Raw genomic sequence first — 21,359 nt, 5'->3', positions numbered from 1 at the left:
GCTGAAGACAGATTCTCTTCTCTGCTTTTCTTCTTTGTAGCAATGACCCATTCCCTGGTGCCCTTTACCCTCAACTTCACCATCACAAATGTACAATTCACACCAGTTATGAAACATCCAGGATCCTTAAAGTTCAATAAAACAGAGGCAGTCCTGCAGCGCCTGGTAAGAGCCATTATGTAATGACCACACATTTATCCCTCTTAATCTTGCCCAAAATTCCTTACTCTTCTTTCTCCTTCCCTTCCAGCTTGCTGCTGTGTTCAAGAATACAACCATTGGTCCAATGTACTCTGGGTGCCAATTGACCTTGCTCATGTAAGATGTCTAAAACTGTGTGCTTACATTCCTATCTTCCCACATTCCTGACTCTCCCTGTTTCCCACATGTTCATCAAAGCAGCACTGAGTACCAAGAATATGCTCTCTATTGAATCTTCTCATCAGTCCTCAACCTCTGCATTTCTTTCTGGTCATAATCGAGATGTAGAATATGCCCCCAGGAATAAATTCTCAGCAATATTCAAAATTACTCTACATTTGAGAAAATGTATAAATCCAAACTGAATAGTGTTTATGGCATGGTCACCTCTCTTTTGAAAGATTTATTTTTATTTGAGTGAATGTGTGCGTGCGTGCGTGCGTGCGTGCGTGCGTGTGTGTGTGTGTGTGTGTGTGTGTGTGTGTGTGTGTGTGTGTGTGTGTGTGCAGATTCATGTATGTCTGCCCATGTGCATGAATGTGTATGCCACAGTCAGAGGACTTATTGGGCGCCATTAGTCTTAAGTTATTTCTGCCTCTAGACTGCAGATGCAAGCTTTTGGGTGATTCTGCTGTCTTTGCCTCCAATCTCTCCATGTCAGTAGTGTTCATGTTGGAATTAACAGCATTTAAAACTTATGTTGTTAGGTTTATGCTTTATCTATTCTTCTCTGGTGAGTTATCTCATTGTTTTACATGTTCATTTCTTGACCCACATTATAAGTGTTCAAGGGGGCGGAAGAGTTGTGTGCACACAGCTAAGACAAAAAGGAAGTGCTAAGAAAGGATAGAACTAAGTTATTTACAAGGTCATTGAGCAGAATCACCTGTTTGATTTTTAGACTTACCTGAGATGATGGTTTAAAGGTTTTAGGAGGCTGGTGCAAATTAACCATTTCTAACTCTAAAATGCTCACCTCTCTCTCTCTCTCTCTCTCTCTCTCTCTCTCTCTCTCTCTCTCTCTCTCTCTCTGTGTGTGTGTGTGTGTGTGTGTGTGTGTGTGTGTGTGGTGCTTGTGTTATATTTTTGAGACAGAGTCTCTCAGTAAGCCTGCAGCTCACCATTTTATCTATACTGGCTGGTCAAGAAGATAAAGATATCACTCCCTAAACTCTGGTATTACAGATATGTACCACCATGTCCAGAGATTTTTATGGCTGCTCAGATCTGAACTTGGGTCTTAGCTACACAAACTAGTGCTCTTACTCACTGAGCCATGTTTTTAGCCCTAGAATTTCTAGAGTGTCAAGCTGACATTCAAAAAAATTTAATATTAAATTTAAAGATGCAAAATTGGTGAAATCTATACGAATATTCCAAAATCTGGAAAGCTGTGATATCTGAAAAAATTGTATTCCTAAGCATTTTAGATAAGAGATACTCAACTTGAATGTACATGATGAATAAGCATCCTGCCACCATTAGTACCAGTTGGCCTTCCTTGTCCAATTATTATTTATAAATACTAGATTTCTTCCCAGAATGTAGCTTGTGTATGTGGAGCCATCTTGTGTATGTTACAAAACTTGCTGATTCTAAAGTTTTTTTTTCCTTCTTCTTTCTTTATGTTGCAATTTGAGTTTATTCTGATGTTTACCTCTTAGAATATTACTTAAATAATTAAAGCAATTACTTTTGTCCTACTTTAAAATAATTCTAGATTTCTTTTACCTTGTAAGAATGCTAACTTTATTTCTGGTATCTCTGGTGTGTTTGTATATGTGTTCATGCATGGATGGTTGTATTTGTGTCTGTGTGGATATGCTTGTGGCGAGCAGGGGTCAACCTCAGTTATTGCACCTCAGTTCTCACCATCTTGTTTTTCTTGTTTGTTTGGTTGTTGCTTTTGTTTGGTTTGGTTTGGTTTGGTTTGGTTTGGAGATCTCTCATTGTCTTGGAGCTTTCCGATATGGCCAGGTTGACTGGCCAGTCAGCCCTAGAGATCTATCTATCTCACATCCCTAACATCAGGCTTACAAGTGCATACCACCACCTTCAGCTTTTTACCATGGGTTCTTGGACTGAGCTCAGGTGCTAATGCCTGCAAGGCAAGTAGTTTACTGGCAGAGCCTTCTGCCCAGCACTCTGGTATTTTCTGACATTATTATTCATTTTTTGGAAAAGAATTTTATTTTTATTCATATGTGTATGTCTATGTGTGAGCATGCACACATGAATGTGGGTGCCCCTGCAGTGGAGATGTGGTGGGAAGCTTCACCTCAGGCCCTGGCATCCATATACCCAAAGAGTCTGAAATGTTTGGGTGCAAGTTCCACCCCAAGTCCCATCTGCCATCTTTCTCCAACTGCTGCTGCATCTCAGAAAGCCCACCAAATGATGACCCCTCCCCCAGAGATGCTCAAGACCACTCCCACAGGGTATTGAAACTGTCCCCCAGAAAACAGGCAAGTGGTTTTCCAGTTTCTCTTTCCTAGCTCTTCTGGGAAGTGGGGTTTTGGAAAGCCATCTAGGAGCATTGTATAAGTTAAATGTGGGCTTTTTCTAATTTGGTTTGATTTTATCTGATTTGGGTTGCTATGTCAGGGTGTAGAAACTTTTTCAGATGTCACATACCCTGCAGCTGCAGGCACTGAGATTGTGAGCTACCCAACAAATTCAGGTCCTCTACAAGAACAGAAAGCATCATTAATGCTTTATGGAACCACATCTCCAGCCTTCAGGCATAATCTTATAAGCCATCTTCATCATTTTGAATATATTCTCATCACTATATCTCCCTGCACCCAGGCCTGAGAAGGATGGATCAGCCACTGGAGTGAACATGATCTGTACCCATCGATCTGAGCCCACGGGCATGGGGCTGGATCCTAAGCAGCTGTACTGGGAGTTGAGCCGTGAGACCCATGGCATCACCCAGCTAGACTTCTTAACTCTGGACAGGAACAGCCTTTATGTCAATGGTGAGTGGGTGAGCAGCTGCAGAGAACCTTCCCCAGGGAGTTTGCTGTACATTATATTCTCTAGACTAAACACACACACCAGGGGAGGGGCATCGGCAGGGAGAAAAGAGGAGAAGGAGGAGAGAAAGAAGAGGAGAAGTGGAAAGAGAGGGAATAGCTTTTCTGGAAATAGAGGAGAGACTAGATACAGAAGTAGCAGGGGGTGGATATGGTCATGAAGTGAACTGCAGACAACCTGATACAGAATTTCTTCTTTATGGTCTAATGGTATTTTCTTGGGTTTGTCTATAGAGTCTCTCTCTCTCTCTCTCTCTCTCTCTCTCTCTCTCTCTCTCTCTCTCTCTCTCTCTCTCTGTGTGTGTGTGTGTGTGTGTGTGTGTGTGTGTGTGTTGGGGTTGCTAGACAAGTGTTTTACTATTGGCCTCTGATTTTTTCTCCAGCCCTTGGGATCTGGGTTTTGAGAGAATTGGTCAGATATGACTTAAAAATAAATCCAAGTTAGGCAAGGAAACACATACACACCTGTATCTCAGCCACTTAGACTATAAGTGGGAAGATCATGAGTTTGAGGACTCTCTGGGCTATAGTGTGGACTCTGTCTTAATCAAGTATAGAAGATCTAGGGATCTGGGTAAGTGGAAGAATAATTCTCTAGCATGTACAAAGCCTTAGATGTTATCCCATTGGCCCTTGCAAATTCTTTTTCACTGCCATTCCTTGAATATTAACTTTTGTTCCTTTCCTTTATGCAGGTTATAATAATTGGTTCCTGACCTCAACCACTAGCAGTGAGTAATTTGCACTCATGTATCATCGTTTTTCTACCTCCTACCCCACATCCCTAGAAAGGGAAGGAGCCAAAATAGCCTAAGTTTTTCTCATCTGCATCTTTATTCCTTGACTCAGAAAAGATACTCTCAGAACAGATTCAGACAGTGAAAGTGATTTTAAGATATTATGATGAGCAGCCCTTGCCTAGGGAAGCATTCTCTCTTTGATTCATTATAATTTTCACCTAATTGCTACGGCTTCTATTAGTATCTCAGCAATAACTGCAACTCCTGTCTTGGGCTCTGCATGTCTGAGCTTTCACTTTTGGTACCTTTCTACAGGTCTGGTGAAATAGCTCAGTTTGTGAAGTGCTTGTTATACAAGCACAAGGACCTGAGTTCAATTCCCACCATCCACATAAAAACTGGGCATGGTGGTATGTACTTGTAATCTTAGCACTGGGGAAACATAAGAAAGTGTGATACCTACTACAAACCTCTCATTTTATGAGATAGTGGGACATCAGGAAAGCCCTGGGCCTTCATTCATTTGTCTGTTCCACAAGTAGTTAATAAACACTATATTAAATGCCCCGATGGTGTGACATAAACAAAAGAGTGGTCATCTTTGGTGAACAGACAGAAGGGAAGATGAGAAGAAAAGCAGGACTATACAGGTAAGTGCCCAATTAAAATAGATGAGCCTAGCATACAACCTGAGGGTACATGGAGGAGTTTCTCTCTCCTTAGTTTTCTAATGATCTGAATCAACAGGGATAAGGGCCCTGAATAGTGAAATGTTGAGTTAGAAAACCAGGAATGAGAAATAAAGAAGAGGAGGCCAACCTTAGGTGCCATTGGTCAGGAGCCTTCCACAGTTTGTTTTTTAGACAAGGCATCGCACTGGGCTGGAACTCAACAAGTAGGTGAAACTGGCTGGCTAGTGAACCCCCAAAATCTACCTGTTCCCACCTCTCTGACATTGGAATTACAAGTGTGTACCACCACACCTAACTTTTTTGTATATGAATTCTGGAGTCAAGCCCTGATCATCCTCCTTGACATTTGTGTATGAGCTGTCTCCCTACTGTAGTTGCTGCTTTCAAAATATTTTTAAAATTAATTTTAAATGTTGTATTGTGTACAGACCTGCTTGTGCATAAAGGATGGTGTGAGTGTTGAGATCAGAGGACAACCTATGGGAATTAGCTCTTTCTTTCTACTGTGTGGGTCCTTGGCATTAAATCTGGATCACAAAGCAAGTGATTTTGCTGAGTCATCTCACAGATTTTGTACCTTCTATTTTTATAAAAGGAAAAAAGAAAGAAAGGAAGGAAGGAAGTAATAAAGAAAAAAGAAAGAAAGGTGGAGATAGAAAGAAAGAGAGAGAAGGAAGGAAAATCTACATGGGTTGTGCTGCAGGAAAACAAGTTGTGTTAAATGAAAACTCAGGAAATAAAGATGCATGTTAGAATTTTATCAACACAGGGTCTGATATATTTAGTTTCTGTACCATGGTATACTAACCATCACAGAGAAATCCTACTCATGCTTGATACAGGACAGGTGATGCTGGATCCATTCTCTTCTCTGGGGAAGTTGTGATCTAATAGGAACACTATTACTGGAAGATACTCAAGTTCACAGCAGAAGCATCATCTCAGTATGTCTTTCTCCTACCCCCATTGCAGTGCCAGTCTCTCCTCTGGTGCCTTTTACCATCAACTTCACCATCACTAACCTCGAGTACGAGGAGGGTATGCATCACCCTGGATCCTGGAAGTTCAATGCCACTGAAAGAATCCTACAAAGACTGGTAAGAGCTCTGTCCAGTATATGCAGAATTTCCCCCACATGTAAGCCATGCCTATCAGTTAGACTACACTCTGCAAGAGGGCCACATCATCTTTAACCTTGTTCCACAGATTCCAGCTTTACTCACAGATGCTAGCTCCACACATCTCAAAAATAGTTTGTATTCTCTCAGTTCTTGTATCCACAGCCTTCTCCTCTTTCCCCACAGCTCTGGCCTTTGTTCAATAAAACAAGTATCAGCCTTCTCTATTCTGGCTGCAAACTGATCTCTCTCAGGTGAGTCCTAACCCCTCCCCCCAAAAAAAATTCCAGAGATCCTCAATGTGTCCCAAACACAAAGAGCAGTTGGCTTCCTTTCTTTTCTCCTGTCTGTACATTGTCCATGTGAAATTTAGGAAGCACTGGATCCAACATCCAAGGTGTCCCATAATCCAACAACTGCCACTCCAGTCACCCCCACAGCCTTCAGACCATCAGCAGGTTGATTGCCTTTTCCTGTCCCTCTGTTCTGAATCCCCACCTTCCTTTCCTCTGTGAGGAACAAAATGAGCTTTAAATTCTATCCCCAGAATTTCTCTTAAGATTTTGTTCTAGTTTCATTTCTGTCACTCAAAACACCTCAACCAAAAGCAACTTAGAGGTGACGTGGTTTATTTTAGCTCAAACTTTCAAGTGATAATCCATAATTACTTTCAGGAAAGTCACAGCAGCTGATAACTGAGACAGTCACACCACAATCAAGAACAGAGAGAAATAAAAAGAGGAATACTCTCTCAACTACACTCAGCTTGACTTCTCCATTCTTAAACAGTTCATGATCCACTGCCTAGGGTATGGTGCTGACCACAATGGCCTTTGTATTACCACAATAATTAGCTTCATTGATTCCAGCCCCCACAGACATGACCACAGGTAAACCCAAAGGAAATAACCTCCCATTTAAACTCTCTTCTAGGAGACTCAGGTTGATAGCTAAAGCTAACCAGCACAGTCATCAATGTCTTTTACCTTTGCTTCAATTCCCAGATCCTTATCTGTAAAAAATACAAACTCCCCATTCTTCACAATATGACAATGTAGATTAGTGTGCAACATTCAATAGAAGATCTTTACTCTATGTCTGCTCAGGTTCACAGGCTACTGGAAGTCAGTACACTCTGAACCTCTAAGCTTGATGTATCACCTTTATACCAGTCATCTCATCTCCACATGGCTCCTTCCTCTTCTGCCCTCATCATGTCAAGATGCTTATTAGGCAATCTCTTCATCATCATTCTTCCCATCTATCCTTGTCAGATCTGAGAAAAATGGAGCAGCCACAGGGGTAGATGCCATCTGTACTCACCATCCAGACCCCACTGCATCTGAGCTGGACAATGAGCAGGTGTATTGGGAATTGAGCAAGCTGACCAATGATATCACCCAGCTGGGCCCTTACGCCTTAGACAAGAACAGCCTTTACATCAATGGTGAGCAGTGGCCGTATGTGTTCTCTTGTACAGCATGCATTCTCCCCTTCCAGCCTCCATTTCCTCACCCTACCCCATTCTCACTCTTTTGTTATCTCATCAGGTTATACACACCAGATCCTGCCCACCACATCCATGAGTGAGTATTATGAGGCTCTGTAAGTATCTCCTATGCTGTAAGTCACAGACCCCTGAAATAAAAACAAAAGCCCTACATTTCATTCCTGCAGCCCCTCTCCAGATAGGGATGCACAGAAACATGCCCTTTTCCTAAGTCAGGCTTGGACAGTAAAGTGCTTGCATCGGGCCTGGAGTTTGATCTCTAGTACCCATGTAAAAAGCCTGGCATATTGGTGCACATCTGTAATCCTAGCTCTAAGAAGAGTAAATAGGAAGATTCTTGGGGTTTACTTGTCAGTCGGCATAATTGGGGATTCACAGGTGTTACAACGTGGCCTGGATAATGAGTAGTATACTGGGAACTGAGCAAGCCAACCAATGACATCACCCATCAAGGCCCTTACACCTTGGACTTAAAACACAAAGTAAACAGTACTTGAGGAAGAACAATATCCGAGGGGCTGGAGAGATGACAGGCTTGGCTTTCTTTCAGAAGTCCTGGGTTCTATTCCACGTACCCATGGGATGTCTTATAACCATCTGTAACTCCAGTTCTAGACAATCAGATGTCCTTTTCTGGCTTTCCTGAGCACCGGCATGCACATGGTGCATAGACATGATGAGGCAAAACACATAAACTAAAATAAAATAACTTAGACAAAGAATGACAACAGATGTTGTCCTCTGGCCTCCATACGCAGATGCACATCTGCACATTCTATCAAAGTTTCAGGCATTCTCACTGCCTTCTGTTTTCTTGAAAACAAAGGGATTTTCTCTCTAAACACCTGGTAATTTTTTAATCCTCAGCTTCTACAATGACCACCATTTCTGGCAGGATGACAACTCCTGTCTCCAGTCCCCCAGGTAGGAATTTTCTCTCTGAAGATGCTTCTATAATTGCAGCAGGCAAAAGGAGGAATGGAGTAGGTGACACATATCAGTTCCCTAAGAATTCCTTAAATATCAGACCAAATACCCCAAGACATTTTCTAAACCTCATCTATGAAACCCTTAATCAGTCTGTAGTTTTTAATCTTTCCTAGCCCTTTGAAGAGCCCCAAACAGCAGGGCTACTAGTTGAGAACTGAAGAGTATAGTGGTCACTGTGTCAAACACCAACTCAGCAGTAGAGGAGTATCTCAGTAAAGCTATTGGCTTACAAGCAGAACCTGAATTTGATGCCTCAAACCCATGTAAAATTGCCAGATGTAATAGTAAGCCCTTGAAATTTCAGTAAATGGAGGCAGAAATAGGAAAATCTCTGGCCTTACTGGACAGCTGGTAAACTCCATATACACAGGCACGTGTATATGAACATGCACTGTCACACATGCATACATTCACATTAAGAAAAATATCATAGCTAATGTATCAGCACAGCCTCACATAGGCTGAGTGCTTAGAAAACATAAAGACTGCAATATAGCTCTATTCGGTCCTGCCACTTACAGATCATGTGGCCTGGAAGCAAATCCTTCATTATTTCATGGAGTTTTTACACTTGTCTTCCATTTTCATACTACTTTCGTTGCATTTACAAGACTTTGTCCAGGACAAGCAACCAGTCTAATATAAGCAAAGAACTTCAAACACGATCTGATTTACTAACTGCTGCATATCAACAGGTGGCTAAGATGACTTAGGGAATGAAGGTGTTTGCTGCCAAATGTGACAGACATATTTTTAGTCTTGGGACCTACATGGTAAAAGAAGAGAACAAGCTTCTAAAAGTTTTCTTCTGATCTTCACAGCCATGCTTTCGCATGCACACACACACACACACACACACACAGAGAGAGAGAGAGAGAGAGAGAGAGAGAGAGAGAGAGAGAGGCATCACTAAACAAATAAATAAATGTTGGCACAGTTTTCATTGAAAACTTGTCTTAAATTAATAAGTATGGAGACTTCAGAAAAGATTTGGCTTTAAAAAGCAACTCCAGAAAGGAAGAAACCTACAGCGATTTTTCCAACTGGAGAGACCCATATATTTTCTTTCTGCTTCGTGGTGAAGTCACACACACACAGAATTCCTTTGTAACTTAGTTGAAGCTGACATGAGGTCTCTTTTCCAAGAAAACTGTGTTTCCTAGAGGAAGAATCTCCTCAGTGCAAGACTAAGTCTGCAGCTGATGCCCCAAGATAAAGTTCAGAGGAAAACAATCGCTTAATGTGTGTCTTTCTCCCACCCTCTCTCTGCAACAGCAGGCCCTGTCCTGGTGCATTTTACTATCAACTTCACCATCACTAACTTGCCATTTGAGGAGGACATGAGCCACCCTGGATCCACAAAATTCAATATCACTGAGAGAACCCTGCAGAGCCTGGTGAGAGTCCTGCTCACTGCACCTGGCACTGCACATGGGCATGAGCTACGCCTACCTGTCACACAAATCCCTGGGAGAGTCTACCCGTTGGTTTTGTTTTAAGTTTAAAAATTAGAAGGGGCGAGATGGAAACCGGCATGATGGATATGAACCATAGAGAGTACATTAATCATAGAGTTTATTACAGGGCGGGAGAGTGAGAGACAAGAAACCGGAAGGTAAGAGGGCGTGAGAGGAAGAGGAAGGGAGCAAAGAGAGGAAGGGGTAACTACGTGGAGGTGCTCACTTAAATGGGGGAGCTCGCACATGTGTACTGAGACCTTAAGCAGCCCCGTAAGGAGTGACGTAGCCAGGATCTGGCCACACAACACAGGGCCCTTTAAGCTGCCTAATTATCTGCCTGAATGCTGCATATCCCACCCATTGTCAGGGGGTGGGGCCAGCACACCAGTTCTAATACCTGTGACTCCAAGATGAAATTCTGCAAGAAGACCTGGCCCATCTCAGCCTGACTCCAAGGATGAAATGTCCCAACGCCTTGCCAGTCTCACTTCTGCCCCACCTCTATCTGCTCATCTCTCCTCATTCCTCTAACCTTCTTCCACAGCTGAGGCCCTTGTTCCAGAAATCCAGCGTTGGTCCCCTGTATTCTGGCTGCATACTGACCTCACTCAGGTAGGTTTTAGGTTCTGGAATTGGAGTGCCAGACCTAAAAATGTATTGAGTTCCCTTCTTGTTGTCCTTCTGCATGGCCTCTGTTCAGGTGAAGTGAGGAAGCCCTGATACAGGGTGTCTTCCAATCCTACCACCTCCCTGCAGCAATCTACACACCCAGTAGAATGTTATCACAATTTTAACTATTTCTGATTATCCTGTTTGAATTCCTGATCCCATTTTCTGCCTTTGGAATAAATTCAAATTTGGTCATTTGATTACTCTGAAGACAAAAATTGCCTTTTCCTCTTGCTGTCTGTCCCAGTCTAGTACAAATCAATATGCTCAGACTCTAACTCTGGCTTCTGGTCTTTTCAAATTTTCTTCTTCCCTTTTTAAAAATTGTTTATTTGTTTGATATGCATTTGTGCATATGTATGTGTATATGTAAGTATGTTTGTGTGTGTGTGTGTGTGCACAACAGTACCATGGAATCCATGTGGAAACCAGAGGATAATTTTTTTGGCACTGCCATGTGGGTCCCAGTGATGGAACCCAAGTAGTCAGAACTGGTACAAATTCCCCCACATGTTGATCCATCTCTCTGGGCCTCCGTCAACCTAATCATTTACTCTGGTTACTATAACATGAAAAATAAATGACCCAGAGACAGATATTGAGGTTCAATTTGAAGATCAGGGAAGCAAAGCAGCCACCCACTAGCTCTCAGCTCTGTCTCAGGCTGAAAGGGCTAATCTACACACGAGCTCTTCACCAAGTCTCAAACTGCTGCCTCTCCTCAGTGTGGCTGGAGAACGAGTTCCTCATACTGAATCTGTTCTTGTCTTAAATACCTCTCATGAGCCCTGGGATTAAAAGCGTGAGTCCGTTACTCTTTTAGACTGATTGAATCTTGTATAAGCCTGGGTGGCCTTGAACTCAGAGAGATCCATCTGCCTTTGTCTCCTGAGTCCTGGGATTAAAGGTGTATGCCACCACTGTCTGACCTCTACAGCTTGTGGCTGACTTTCCTTTTCTGAATCCTCAATACATCTTTAATAAATCATAAAGAATATACCACTACAGGCTACTTCCTGCCATATCCTAGCATTTTAGGATGTCATCTTAAGGAAGCCATTTATTATCCATTGTTTCACCTATCCTTCCCAGATCTGAAAATGATGGTACAGGCACAAGAGTGGATGCTGTCTGCACTCACCGCCCTGATCCCACTGGCCTGGAACTGGACAGAAAGATGGTGTATTCGGAGCTCAGCAGGCTGACCTATGATGTCAGCAGGCTGGGTCCTTATACTCTGGACAAGAACAGTCTCTATATTGCTGGTGAGCAGTGGCTACCTTCAGCTTGCTTTAGTGAAGAGCCTATATTCTCCTCTCTCTTACCTCCATATCAGTATTCCCCTCCATTGTCATGCTTTCTTTCATTTTCTTTGCAGGTTACACACATCAAATTCTGGGTACCACCACCAAGAGTGAGTATTCTCAGTTTTTATAAATCTCTACCATACCTATGATTCCCACGTCTTTGGAAGGAAAGAAATCAAAGGCCCAATCTTCTTTCCACAAACTGTGGTGAGAGACTTCCCCTAGAGAGATGTGACACACAAACATCTGCTCATCCCAGGGAGGGAACGGATTACTCACAAAAATAGCAATTACACTACCATTCAAATTGGGTAAAAAGTGAGTTTATTGAGGTTACTCACAAGAGCAGGATGACTCAAAGGTAGCTTCATCGTCGATAGTCACCTTAGCATGCTGAAAACTCACAAAAGCTGAAAGCCTGAAGCTCTCAATTTGACTTGTCAGTATCTCAGAGAGTCTCTTCTAGAAAATTCAGATGGTCAGAGTCTTCTTCCTTAAATGGTTTTCACTGCTTCTATAATCCTGAGCTCTCAAGAATCTCCTAGCTATAATTTAACCAGACTTGTGAAGTTTTTGTTTTTGTTTTGTTTTTTTAAAAAATCTCCCTTTTGGAATGAATGTTTCAATTCAGAGGAAATTGCTAAATGATACAAGCCTATCTCATCTCTATCCTGTGATGGACAGAAATTTAAACACAAAATTAACCCAACATCTGCATTCTCTCCCTGATGTCTCCAAACTAGTGGGGTTTCTACTGTAATCATCTGTGAATTTATCTCCACAGCTTCTATGATGCCCACTGCTTTTACAGTGATGACTGCCAACTCTCCCAGCTCTACAGGTAGGAATGCTCCTCTTTGAAGTTGTTTCTAGTGGTGCTAAAATCTTCAGAGTCGGGAGAAGGAGTGGAAGGTGTGTCGTGTTCCACAGTATTCTAAGGTTACCTTCTTGGTGACTCTCGTAGGTTCTTCCCAGATTACCAAGAATCCCTTTAATCCTATCTATTCCCTGGTACTCAGAATCTCTGGTAATTGTTTCTGATGCTTGTTGGTAGCCATGGACTTCTAAATCTTTTTGCAGCCCTTAGAAGAATGCATACAAGCAGGGCTGTTAGCTGAGACTAGATATCTCATCACTGGTGTGCTATCAAGCCTCTCAGCAAAATATAAAATTCCTAGCTTATCAACTAAGCAATTCACATGCATATTGCTTAAAGGACTCCTGTTACTGAAAAGATAAGTGGTTATTCTGGACAATTCATCATGAATATATTCCTTAATATAAATATGTATCAGGTCCTTTGCCATATGTAAAAACTATAGTCGTATTCTTTAACCAGACTTTTAAAGAAAATTTGATTCGTCCAAAATTGATAAACCATGACAAATCATCCCTATTTTTCAGGATTTTTCTTTTCATTTATTTCCACCCCATCTGTAACATTTTTATTATGAGAACTATTAAAATATCAGGCTTGCAATGGTTCCTTTACCCAAAGGCTACAAATCTGAGTTCAGTCCCTGGAACCCACATGGAAAAAGGAGAAAACCAATTCCCCGAGGTTACCCTTTGACCTCTGTATCCACATGCTCACACAGATGTTCATACATCATCCCCAACACATAATTTTTAATAGCTAAAAAGCCAAATTGAAAAAATATCTCAAAGCAGGGCAAAGAAAACCCTTTAGAATTTAATCTGTTTTAGCAACTTCTCCTATTTTATTCTAGAGTTATATCATCTGGTGATGTAAGCTGCTGATGCAGCCTAATTAATAAAGTTCTGGCCTAACATTCACGAAACCCCAGGTTCGACCCCCAGCATCACTGAAACTGGGTGTGCTGATGGATGCCTGTAATCAGAGTACTTGGAAGATGGAGGCAGAATAATAAGTTTGCCATTCTTTACCACACAGCTAGCTGGAGACTGGGATGGGTAAAATGACAACTTTTTCAGAAAGAATTATAGGATTCATTTTGAAAATTAGTGTTGAGGGGCTGGAGAGATGATTCAGTGGTTAAGAGCACTGGCTGCTCTTCCAAAGGACCCAGGTTCAATTCCCAACAACCTCATGGCAGCTCACACCTGTCTGTATCTACAGTTCCAGGACATCTGTGCACTCTCATACAGGCACACATGCAGGCAAAACACCAATGAACATAAAATAAAAATAAATTATTAAACAAAAACAAAATTAGAGTTGAAATATAGTATTTGAAAAATGTTAACTATATAAAGGTAATCAGAATCTAACACAATAGTATTACCTCATATGCGTTAAAGGAATAATCGATATATAAATACTACAATAATATATCCTGTATTCAAGTTGGATTCTGTAATCTGGGAAAATTATTTAATTTCCCATAGTTTCGGGATTTTTTATTTGCATTTGTTGATTGCTTGATTGTGTGCGTGTGTGTGACTATGCAAAAGTGGACGTCAGAAGACCACTTGGGTCGGTTCTGTCCTTCCACCATGTGGGTTTCAGGGAAATAAGTCATCAGGCTTGACAGCAAGCAACTTAACCCACTAAACCATTTTTTCCAGCCTTCATTGTCTCAGTTTTTAAATTTGTGAAATGGACATCACAATAGCTAATTAGTCCACAATAACAAATCCATTGTGTGTGGGCTCAATAAATAAGACTTCTCACACAAATGACCAACATATGTTTCTTGAGAATAAAAATAAAAATAGTAAGGGCTGGTGTGATAGCTGAGTTCTAATGTGCTTTCTTTGCAAACTTGAGGTTCAGAATTCAATTCCCCAGAACCCATTTGTATTAGAGAGAGAGAGGAGAGAAAGAAGAATAAGAAGAGAAGGGGAGAAAAGAGGAAAGGAACAAAAGGAAAGAAGGAAGAAAATGACATGGTGTTATGTACTTATAATCCTAGCTCATGGGAGATAGAGCCTTGAGGATCACTGGAACTCACTGGAAAGCCAGTCAAGCCTACTTGATGAGTACTTGGCCAATGAAAGACCTTGTCTCAAAGAGAGAATGATAGTTCCTGAATGAAAACAATCTAGGCTGTCCTCTGTCATCTATATGTATGCATTCCCACAAGCACAACCCCCCAAACACATGTGCATGCACACACACACACACACACACACACACACACACACACTCGAGCACAGATACATATTGTGCACGTGTGTGTGTGTGTGTGTGTGTGTGTGTGTGTGTGTGTGTGTGTACATATACTCAATCACAGATATAGCTAAACAGACACAAGTAACCAAAGAGTGAGCAGATATCAAGAACACATTTTGTTTAAACAGAAATTCAAAAGGTGAATGCTTATGTGACTTTCATTCTCCTGAGAGTCACATATATTTCCTTTCTGGTTGATAGTATACTTACCAGTGTAGAATAATCCTATTCATCTTTGGTAACTATCAGGTGAAGCTAATGTTTGAGTCTTCTTTATGAGAAACTGTCCACTTTTCTATCACTTCTGAGTAATAGAAGATGCACATTGATGATGCACCAGCTCAAGTTCAGAGACAGAAAATAAGATAAAGTTCAGATAATGTGTTTGTCACATCCCTTCCCTCCTCCTGCAGTGGCAGGGCCCACTCCACTGACTTTTACCATCAACTTTACTGTCACTAATCTGGAGTATGTGAAAGAGATGGGTCACCCAGGATCCAGGAAGTTCAATGCCACTGAGAGAACCCTGCAGAGACTGGTGAGATACCCACCCCAGTGTATAAAGCCCCACCCACAGGTGAAAGCTGCACTCAGAAAAACCATGTCATGACCATGAAGAAGGCTCCTAAATCCTCAACATAGTTCTCATGCATCTTCCGTTTTTCCACAGCTCAGGGCATTGTTCAGTAAAACCAGTCTCGGCCCCCTGTACTCTGGATGCAGACTGACATTGCTCAGGTGAGATCCATATAATATCAGGCTAAGGACTGCAGAGATAGTTCAATCAATGAAATACTTGCTGACGAAGCATGAGGACCTGAGTTTGATCCCCAACATCCCCCTAAAAAGCCCAGGTGTGATGGCATGTGCTTGTCAACCCAGCACTGGAGCAGTAGATACTGGAGGGTTCCTGGGATTGACTGGCCAGCAAACCTAGTCAAATCAGTGAACCCCGGGTTTCAGAAAGAGAGAGAGGGGAAGAGGGAGAGAGAGAGAGAAAGAGAGAGAGAGAGAGAGAGAGAGAGAGAGAGAGAGAGAGAGAGAGAGAGAGAGGGAGGGGGAGAAAGAGAGAGAGAGAGCTATCTCAAAAAAACAAGATGGATGGCTCCCAAGGAAGAATAAACTCTCAAGCTAGTCTCTAACCTCCAAATATATACTTAAGTATGAACACACACATATACACCACCATGCTCCCCCAAGAAAAGATTTTGTAAACACACACACACACACACACACACACACACACACACACACACACACACACACCACAACATGGTGGACTAGTCTTAACTCAGGTATTTCTAAGCCAGTTTGGTCAGCTTGCCTTTTGTCTTTATGTCAGCATTGGGGAATTTAGGACACATAACCTCCAGTACCAGATTGTTTTCTATTCCTACCACCTGTCCTCAGCTATCTCCATAGCCTGCAACCTCCACAGGATCCTAATATTCAGCTATTCTTAATTCTTTCATTTTCTCTGACTTTGGAATAAAGGAAGATTGCAGAAGACAGTTTTAAGTTCAGTGCCTAGGATTTCTCTTCAAACAATGTGATTTTCCACCCCCAATTCCAGTTTTCATCTCTTGTAAATATGAGCCCTCTGGGCACTGTGACATGAGGGTGTAGGTTTGAGCCTTGCATTACATTTAACAGTTTCAGTCCATGTCTGCTCATGCCACAAGGTAACTACCAGAAGTCAGTACATTCAGAGAGTGTAAGTCTGTCTTTTCAGCAATATACCAGATGCTTCATTTCTTCTGGCTCTACCCAGTCTTGTGCCAAACACATCTGGATCCCTCTCTAGGTAATCTATTTAATGTCAATTCCCTTACTTTCCTCCCTTCCCAGGCCTGAGAACAATGGGGCAGCCACAGCAGTAGATGCCATCTGCACCTACCACTCCAACACTTCTAATCGAGGGCTGGACAGAGAGCATGTATACTGGGAGCTGAAAAGAGTGAATGATGGCATCATGCAGCTAGGGCCCTACACCCTGGACCAGAACAGTCTCTATGTCAATGGTGAGCTATATTTCAGAGTCAATCTTCTCTCCTACCATGTCACTACTTTCTCAGTCCTACCCCATTTACACTCTTTTTTCATTATCTCTGTAGGTTATACACAACAGAGTCTGGCCACCACCCACATGAGTGAGTATCTTGTGTCTCCATTATTTGTTAGCAAGTCCATGAGTCTAAATCTCTATTCCATGACTGTAACTCACCTTCATTTAGGGATGAACAGGGAAGGTATCACTCCTTTCTATCTCCTAATACATGGGGTCTCCAGTCAAAACCCTTAAATTATTTTTACTTTTCAGCATTCTTGGTGGCCACTGTTTCTGAAGGAATGCCAAACACTTCCTCCATTCACACAGGTGTGAATTTCCTATTTAGATTTTCCAAGTCATTTGAAAGATCTGCAGAGCCCTGGGGCAGGTGAAAAATCCCAAAGGATCCCAAATAGGTCTTACAGCATCTTCCCAGGTCACTGAGGAATCTTTGATTACCAGATAATGCCCTAGAACCCTTCATCCTAAAACATCCTCTAGAACCTGTTTCTGAATCCTATTGGCCCTTAAAGTCTGCATCATCCATCATCCTTGACAATATAGTACATTCCATCAGGGCTATTTACTGAGGTTATTTATTTGGTCTTTAATGGCTAATGTACAAGGAGCCAGCACATTAAACAATCCAATCTCTAGTTTATCAACTAATCAATGAGCTTGTTTTAATGGCCATTTTTGGCACTGAAAATATAGCTTAAGTGGCAAAATACTTGCCTAGAATGCACAAAATTCTGAGTTCCAACCAGCATCACACAAATTGAGAAGTTCTTGCTTGTAACTTGGGAGGTGTAGACATAATGACCAGAAGTTTAATGTCACTCTTGGCCACATAGAGAATTTGAGGTTAGTGTGAGCTATACAAGAAGGAGAGAAAAAGCTTTTCTTGTTAAATAGATAAGATGTTATTCTTCTTGCTAAATCAGTAATTTGCCTGCAGTGTGTGTATCATCTTCCCTATTGCGAAAGTATAGTCATATCTTATTAGCAGAATTTTAAAGGTTTGATTTATCCAAAGTCTATGAGCCAGTCATTTCTGTAGTTCTGCATTTCTCCCCCACTAATTCTACAATATTTTCTTTGTGAAAACTGCAAAGACACCAAAAAGTAAATAGAGCAAGAAAATCCATCTGCTCACCACTGGGATTTGGTGCTTACAAACAACTTGTGGTTTTTGAATCCAGTAGTGTGAACTGTACAATTTAGTGACATAAAAGCTTGTATAAGTTACTTCTCTCATAGCTGTGACAAAATACCCAACAAGAAGCTGCTTTGGGGAGGAAGGGCTTCCTCTGGCTTAGAGACGGCAGCATGGTGCAAGTAGGAGGTTGACTGATCTCATTGCATCTAAAGTCGGGAATTAGAAAGGAAGTGGAAATGGGCTCACTTCCTCCAGCATGGCTCTACCTCCTAAAGGCTCCACAACTTTCCCAAGTAGTGCCACCAGGTGTGCACCAAGAATTCCAAGACCTGAGACTATGGGAGACTTTTCTCCTTCAGACCACAGCAAGATTCCTAAAAATATTAGACTGCTATGATACATTATCATGTATTCAAACTCAGAGTTTGTATTGGAAATATCATGGAGAATGGAAAATCAACACTTGAATATATATATATATATATATATATATATATATATATATATATGGAGCTGGAGGGATGACTCAGCAGTTCAGAGGACTGCTTTTCCAGAGGACCCACATTCACATTTAACTCCAGTTGCAGGGATCCATTGCCATCTCTGGCCTCAATAGGCATCTGTACATATATGGCACACATTCATACACACCACATTAATACATAGAAATAACAAAACAGTATTTAGAAATATAAAAAGAATCCCAAAACAACACAAACTCACATATTAAGTGAATAATAAATTAATGCTATAATAGCATAGTTATTGTTATATTCAGATCTGTATCTTAGCCATTGCATTAATTGAGACAAATAATTCAGATTCCCATTGGTTCAGTTTTCATATCTGTGAAATGGGAATCATGTTAACATCTCCTAATCCTGTTAAGTGAGTTGAGACAGTCTCAAAAAGACAAATGTTATATTTTTTTATTGTGTAAGTTTTTTAGACTTTATGTAATCACAGAAAAATGTGAAAGAAGTAAAGTTTTCTGGGAGAATGAAGAGCACAAATGAGAGCAGGCAATATGAGAAAAGAAAGAGTGGGGATATGTGTAGGGGGTAAAGAAAATATTCTGCAAAATATGTACCTGTATGAAATATTTCAACTAAAATTTACAACTGTTTAATGTTGTAAAGAATCATCATGAATTTTTAATTTAAAAAATAACATGTTCATCCAAAGTGATAAGCCCTTCTGAGACACAAAAATTCAGAATATGTTTCCTCACATAATTTCCCTATTTGTATTGTATGTATGTGTATGTGTGCATTGTATGTGTGTGGTTGCACATACATTCATGCATGTGTGTATGACATGACGTGTGGACATTGGAACACAACTCAAGGGAATTGATTTTTCTTTCTTCTACCATGTGAGTTCCAGGGATCAAACTCAGGTTATCAGGCTTGACAGTAAGTGTCTTTACCCACTGAACCACCTCACTGTATGTCTAGCTATTCATGTATGTACATATCCATGTGCATATGCAGGTTATAAGTGCATGTATGTGGAAGCCAAAGGTCAATCACGGGTGTCGTTCTGGATGGCTCTCTACCTTATGTACATTATTTATTTATTTGTTTGTTTGTTTGTTTGTTTATTGGTTTTTCGAGACTGGGTTTCTCTGTATGGTTTTGGAGCCTATCCTGGCACTTGCTCTGGAGACCAGGCTGGCCTCAAACTCACAGAGATCCGCCTGCCTCTGCCTTCCCAGTGCTGGGATTAAAGGCGTGAGCCACCAACACCAGCCATATTTATTTTTATGTGTATGGTGTTTTGTGTGCATGCGGTACCTTGTGAGAACAGAAGAGGGCATCAGATACCCTAGAACTGCGGTTATAGATGGTTGTAAGCTGCAGGGTACCTGGGAGCTCTGAAAGAACTACCGATACTCTTAAGTGCTGAGACATTTCTCCAGCCCTTTCAGTTTCTAAGATAGGTTCTCACACCATATATAAAACTCACCAATTCAATTAGGCTGGCCAACCTACCGGTACAAGGGATTAACCTGTCTCGGCCCTTTAGGGGTGTGGTTATAGACCCCACACAACAGTGCTGAGTGCTGGGCTTTTTTTTTTTTTAACATGGGTACTAGCAATAAAAAACAGGTTATTTCAATTATAGGAAAATGGATGTAACTGTCCACACATTGTGAATTGTTGGTCTCAGAAATACAAATAACATATTTTCTCTCTTATTTGTGGTTCTTAGATAACATACATGTTTATATATAATTGTGTATAAGTAGATGACAAGAAAGTTGAAGCGTTACTGCCTTAGGGAATTGATATAATGGGAGATGGAGGAGTAGAAAAGTAGAAGGAAGTGACATGTGTCAGGGAAGGGTATGCTCCAAGCACATTATAGGCTTGCATGGAAGTGGATTATATAAGCCAGCAAAGTAAAAAAAAATAAAAAAAAATAAGAGAGAGAGAGAGAGAGAGAGAGAGAGAGAGAGAGAGAGAGAGAGAGAGAGAGGGTGTGCTGGAGAGATGGGTCAGCGGTTAAGAGAACTGACTGTTCTTCCAGTGGTCCTGAGTTCAATTCCCAGCAACCACATGGTGGCTCACAACCACCTCAAATGAGATCTGGTGCCCTCTGCTGGCATGCAGGCAGAAGAATGTATACAAAAAAAATCTTTTTTAAAAAAAATAAGAGAGAAAAAATAGATTTATACTATAAAAAAACTCAGAAGCCAAGGATGACTACAGGCAGGCTAGCTACCTGAAGACACAGATATGCTACATTTTGCCTCATGGGTGAAGTTACCTCTATACAATAGTCCTACTTATCCTTGGCAATTAAGCTGAAGTTGTTGTGATGTCTCCCTCCCCCCAAAATACCTGTGCTTCCTACAGGAAGTATCTTGCCAGTGCTTGAATATGCACATAGATGTTGCTCCATGCTGAAGTCTAGAGAAAATAAAAGAGGCTGAGCACGTGTCTTTCTCTCATCCCCTCTGCAGTAGCCCCTGTCCCATTGCCTTTCATTATCAACTTCACCATCATTAACCTGGAGTTTGAGAAGGACATGGGCCATCCTGGATCCAGGAAGTTCAATATCACTGAGAGAACCCTGCAGAGTCTGGTGAGAGTCCTGCTCACTGCAGCCAGCCCTACCTACTGGGCACACCAAGTCATGACCCTGTAGAAGCCTCTGCCCATCTCATCCTGACTAATACATATGCAAAGCTAACTCACTATTGCATGCTTTGCTCATCTACTTCTGTCCTATCTCTATCCCCCATGCCTCCTTCTTATCCCTC

General features: G+C 41.4%; 1 protein-coding gene across 1 annotated transcript in view; it reads left to right on the top strand.

The window, feature by feature from the left end:
• LOC113835255 (mucin-16-like) overlaps window positions 1-21,359 on the top strand; it is a 153,608-nt gene that overhangs the window by 57,303 nt on the left and 74,946 nt on the right. The window contains exons 17-35 of the mRNA XM_035444198.1: window positions 41-165; window positions 251-318; window positions 3,010-3,182; window positions 5,644-5,768; window positions 5,976-6,043; window positions 7,064-7,236; window positions 7,340-7,371; window positions 9,549-9,686; window positions 10,294-10,361; window positions 11,511-11,683; window positions 11,797-11,832; window positions 12,510-12,566; window positions 15,296-15,420; window positions 15,553-15,620; window positions 16,731-16,903; window positions 16,997-17,032; window positions 17,203-17,259; window positions 20,421-20,426; window positions 21,063-21,181. Coding sequence (XP_035300089.1) covers window positions 41-165; window positions 251-318; window positions 3,010-3,182; window positions 5,644-5,768; window positions 5,976-6,043; window positions 7,064-7,236; window positions 7,340-7,371; window positions 9,549-9,686; window positions 10,294-10,361; window positions 11,511-11,683; window positions 11,797-11,832; window positions 12,510-12,566; window positions 15,296-15,420; window positions 15,553-15,620; window positions 16,731-16,903; window positions 16,997-17,032; window positions 17,203-17,259; window positions 20,421-20,426; window positions 21,063-21,181 — 1,820 coding nt within the window. The remainder of the gene's footprint in view (window positions 1-40; window positions 166-250; window positions 319-3,009; window positions 3,183-5,643; window positions 5,769-5,975; window positions 6,044-7,063; window positions 7,237-7,339; window positions 7,372-9,548; window positions 9,687-10,293; window positions 10,362-11,510; window positions 11,684-11,796; window positions 11,833-12,509; window positions 12,567-15,295; window positions 15,421-15,552; window positions 15,621-16,730; window positions 16,904-16,996; window positions 17,033-17,202; window positions 17,260-20,420; window positions 20,427-21,062; window positions 21,182-21,359) is intronic.

Source organism: Cricetulus griseus, chromosome 4 (genome assembly GCF_003668045.3).
Source record: "Cricetulus griseus strain 17A/GY chromosome 4, alternate assembly CriGri-PICRH-1.0, whole genome shotgun sequence".
NCBI lineage: Eukaryota > Metazoa > Chordata > Mammalia > Rodentia > Cricetidae > Cricetulus > Cricetulus griseus.
Note: the sequence above shows the minus strand (reverse complement) of the source record. Positions and strands in the feature narration are given on the sequence as shown.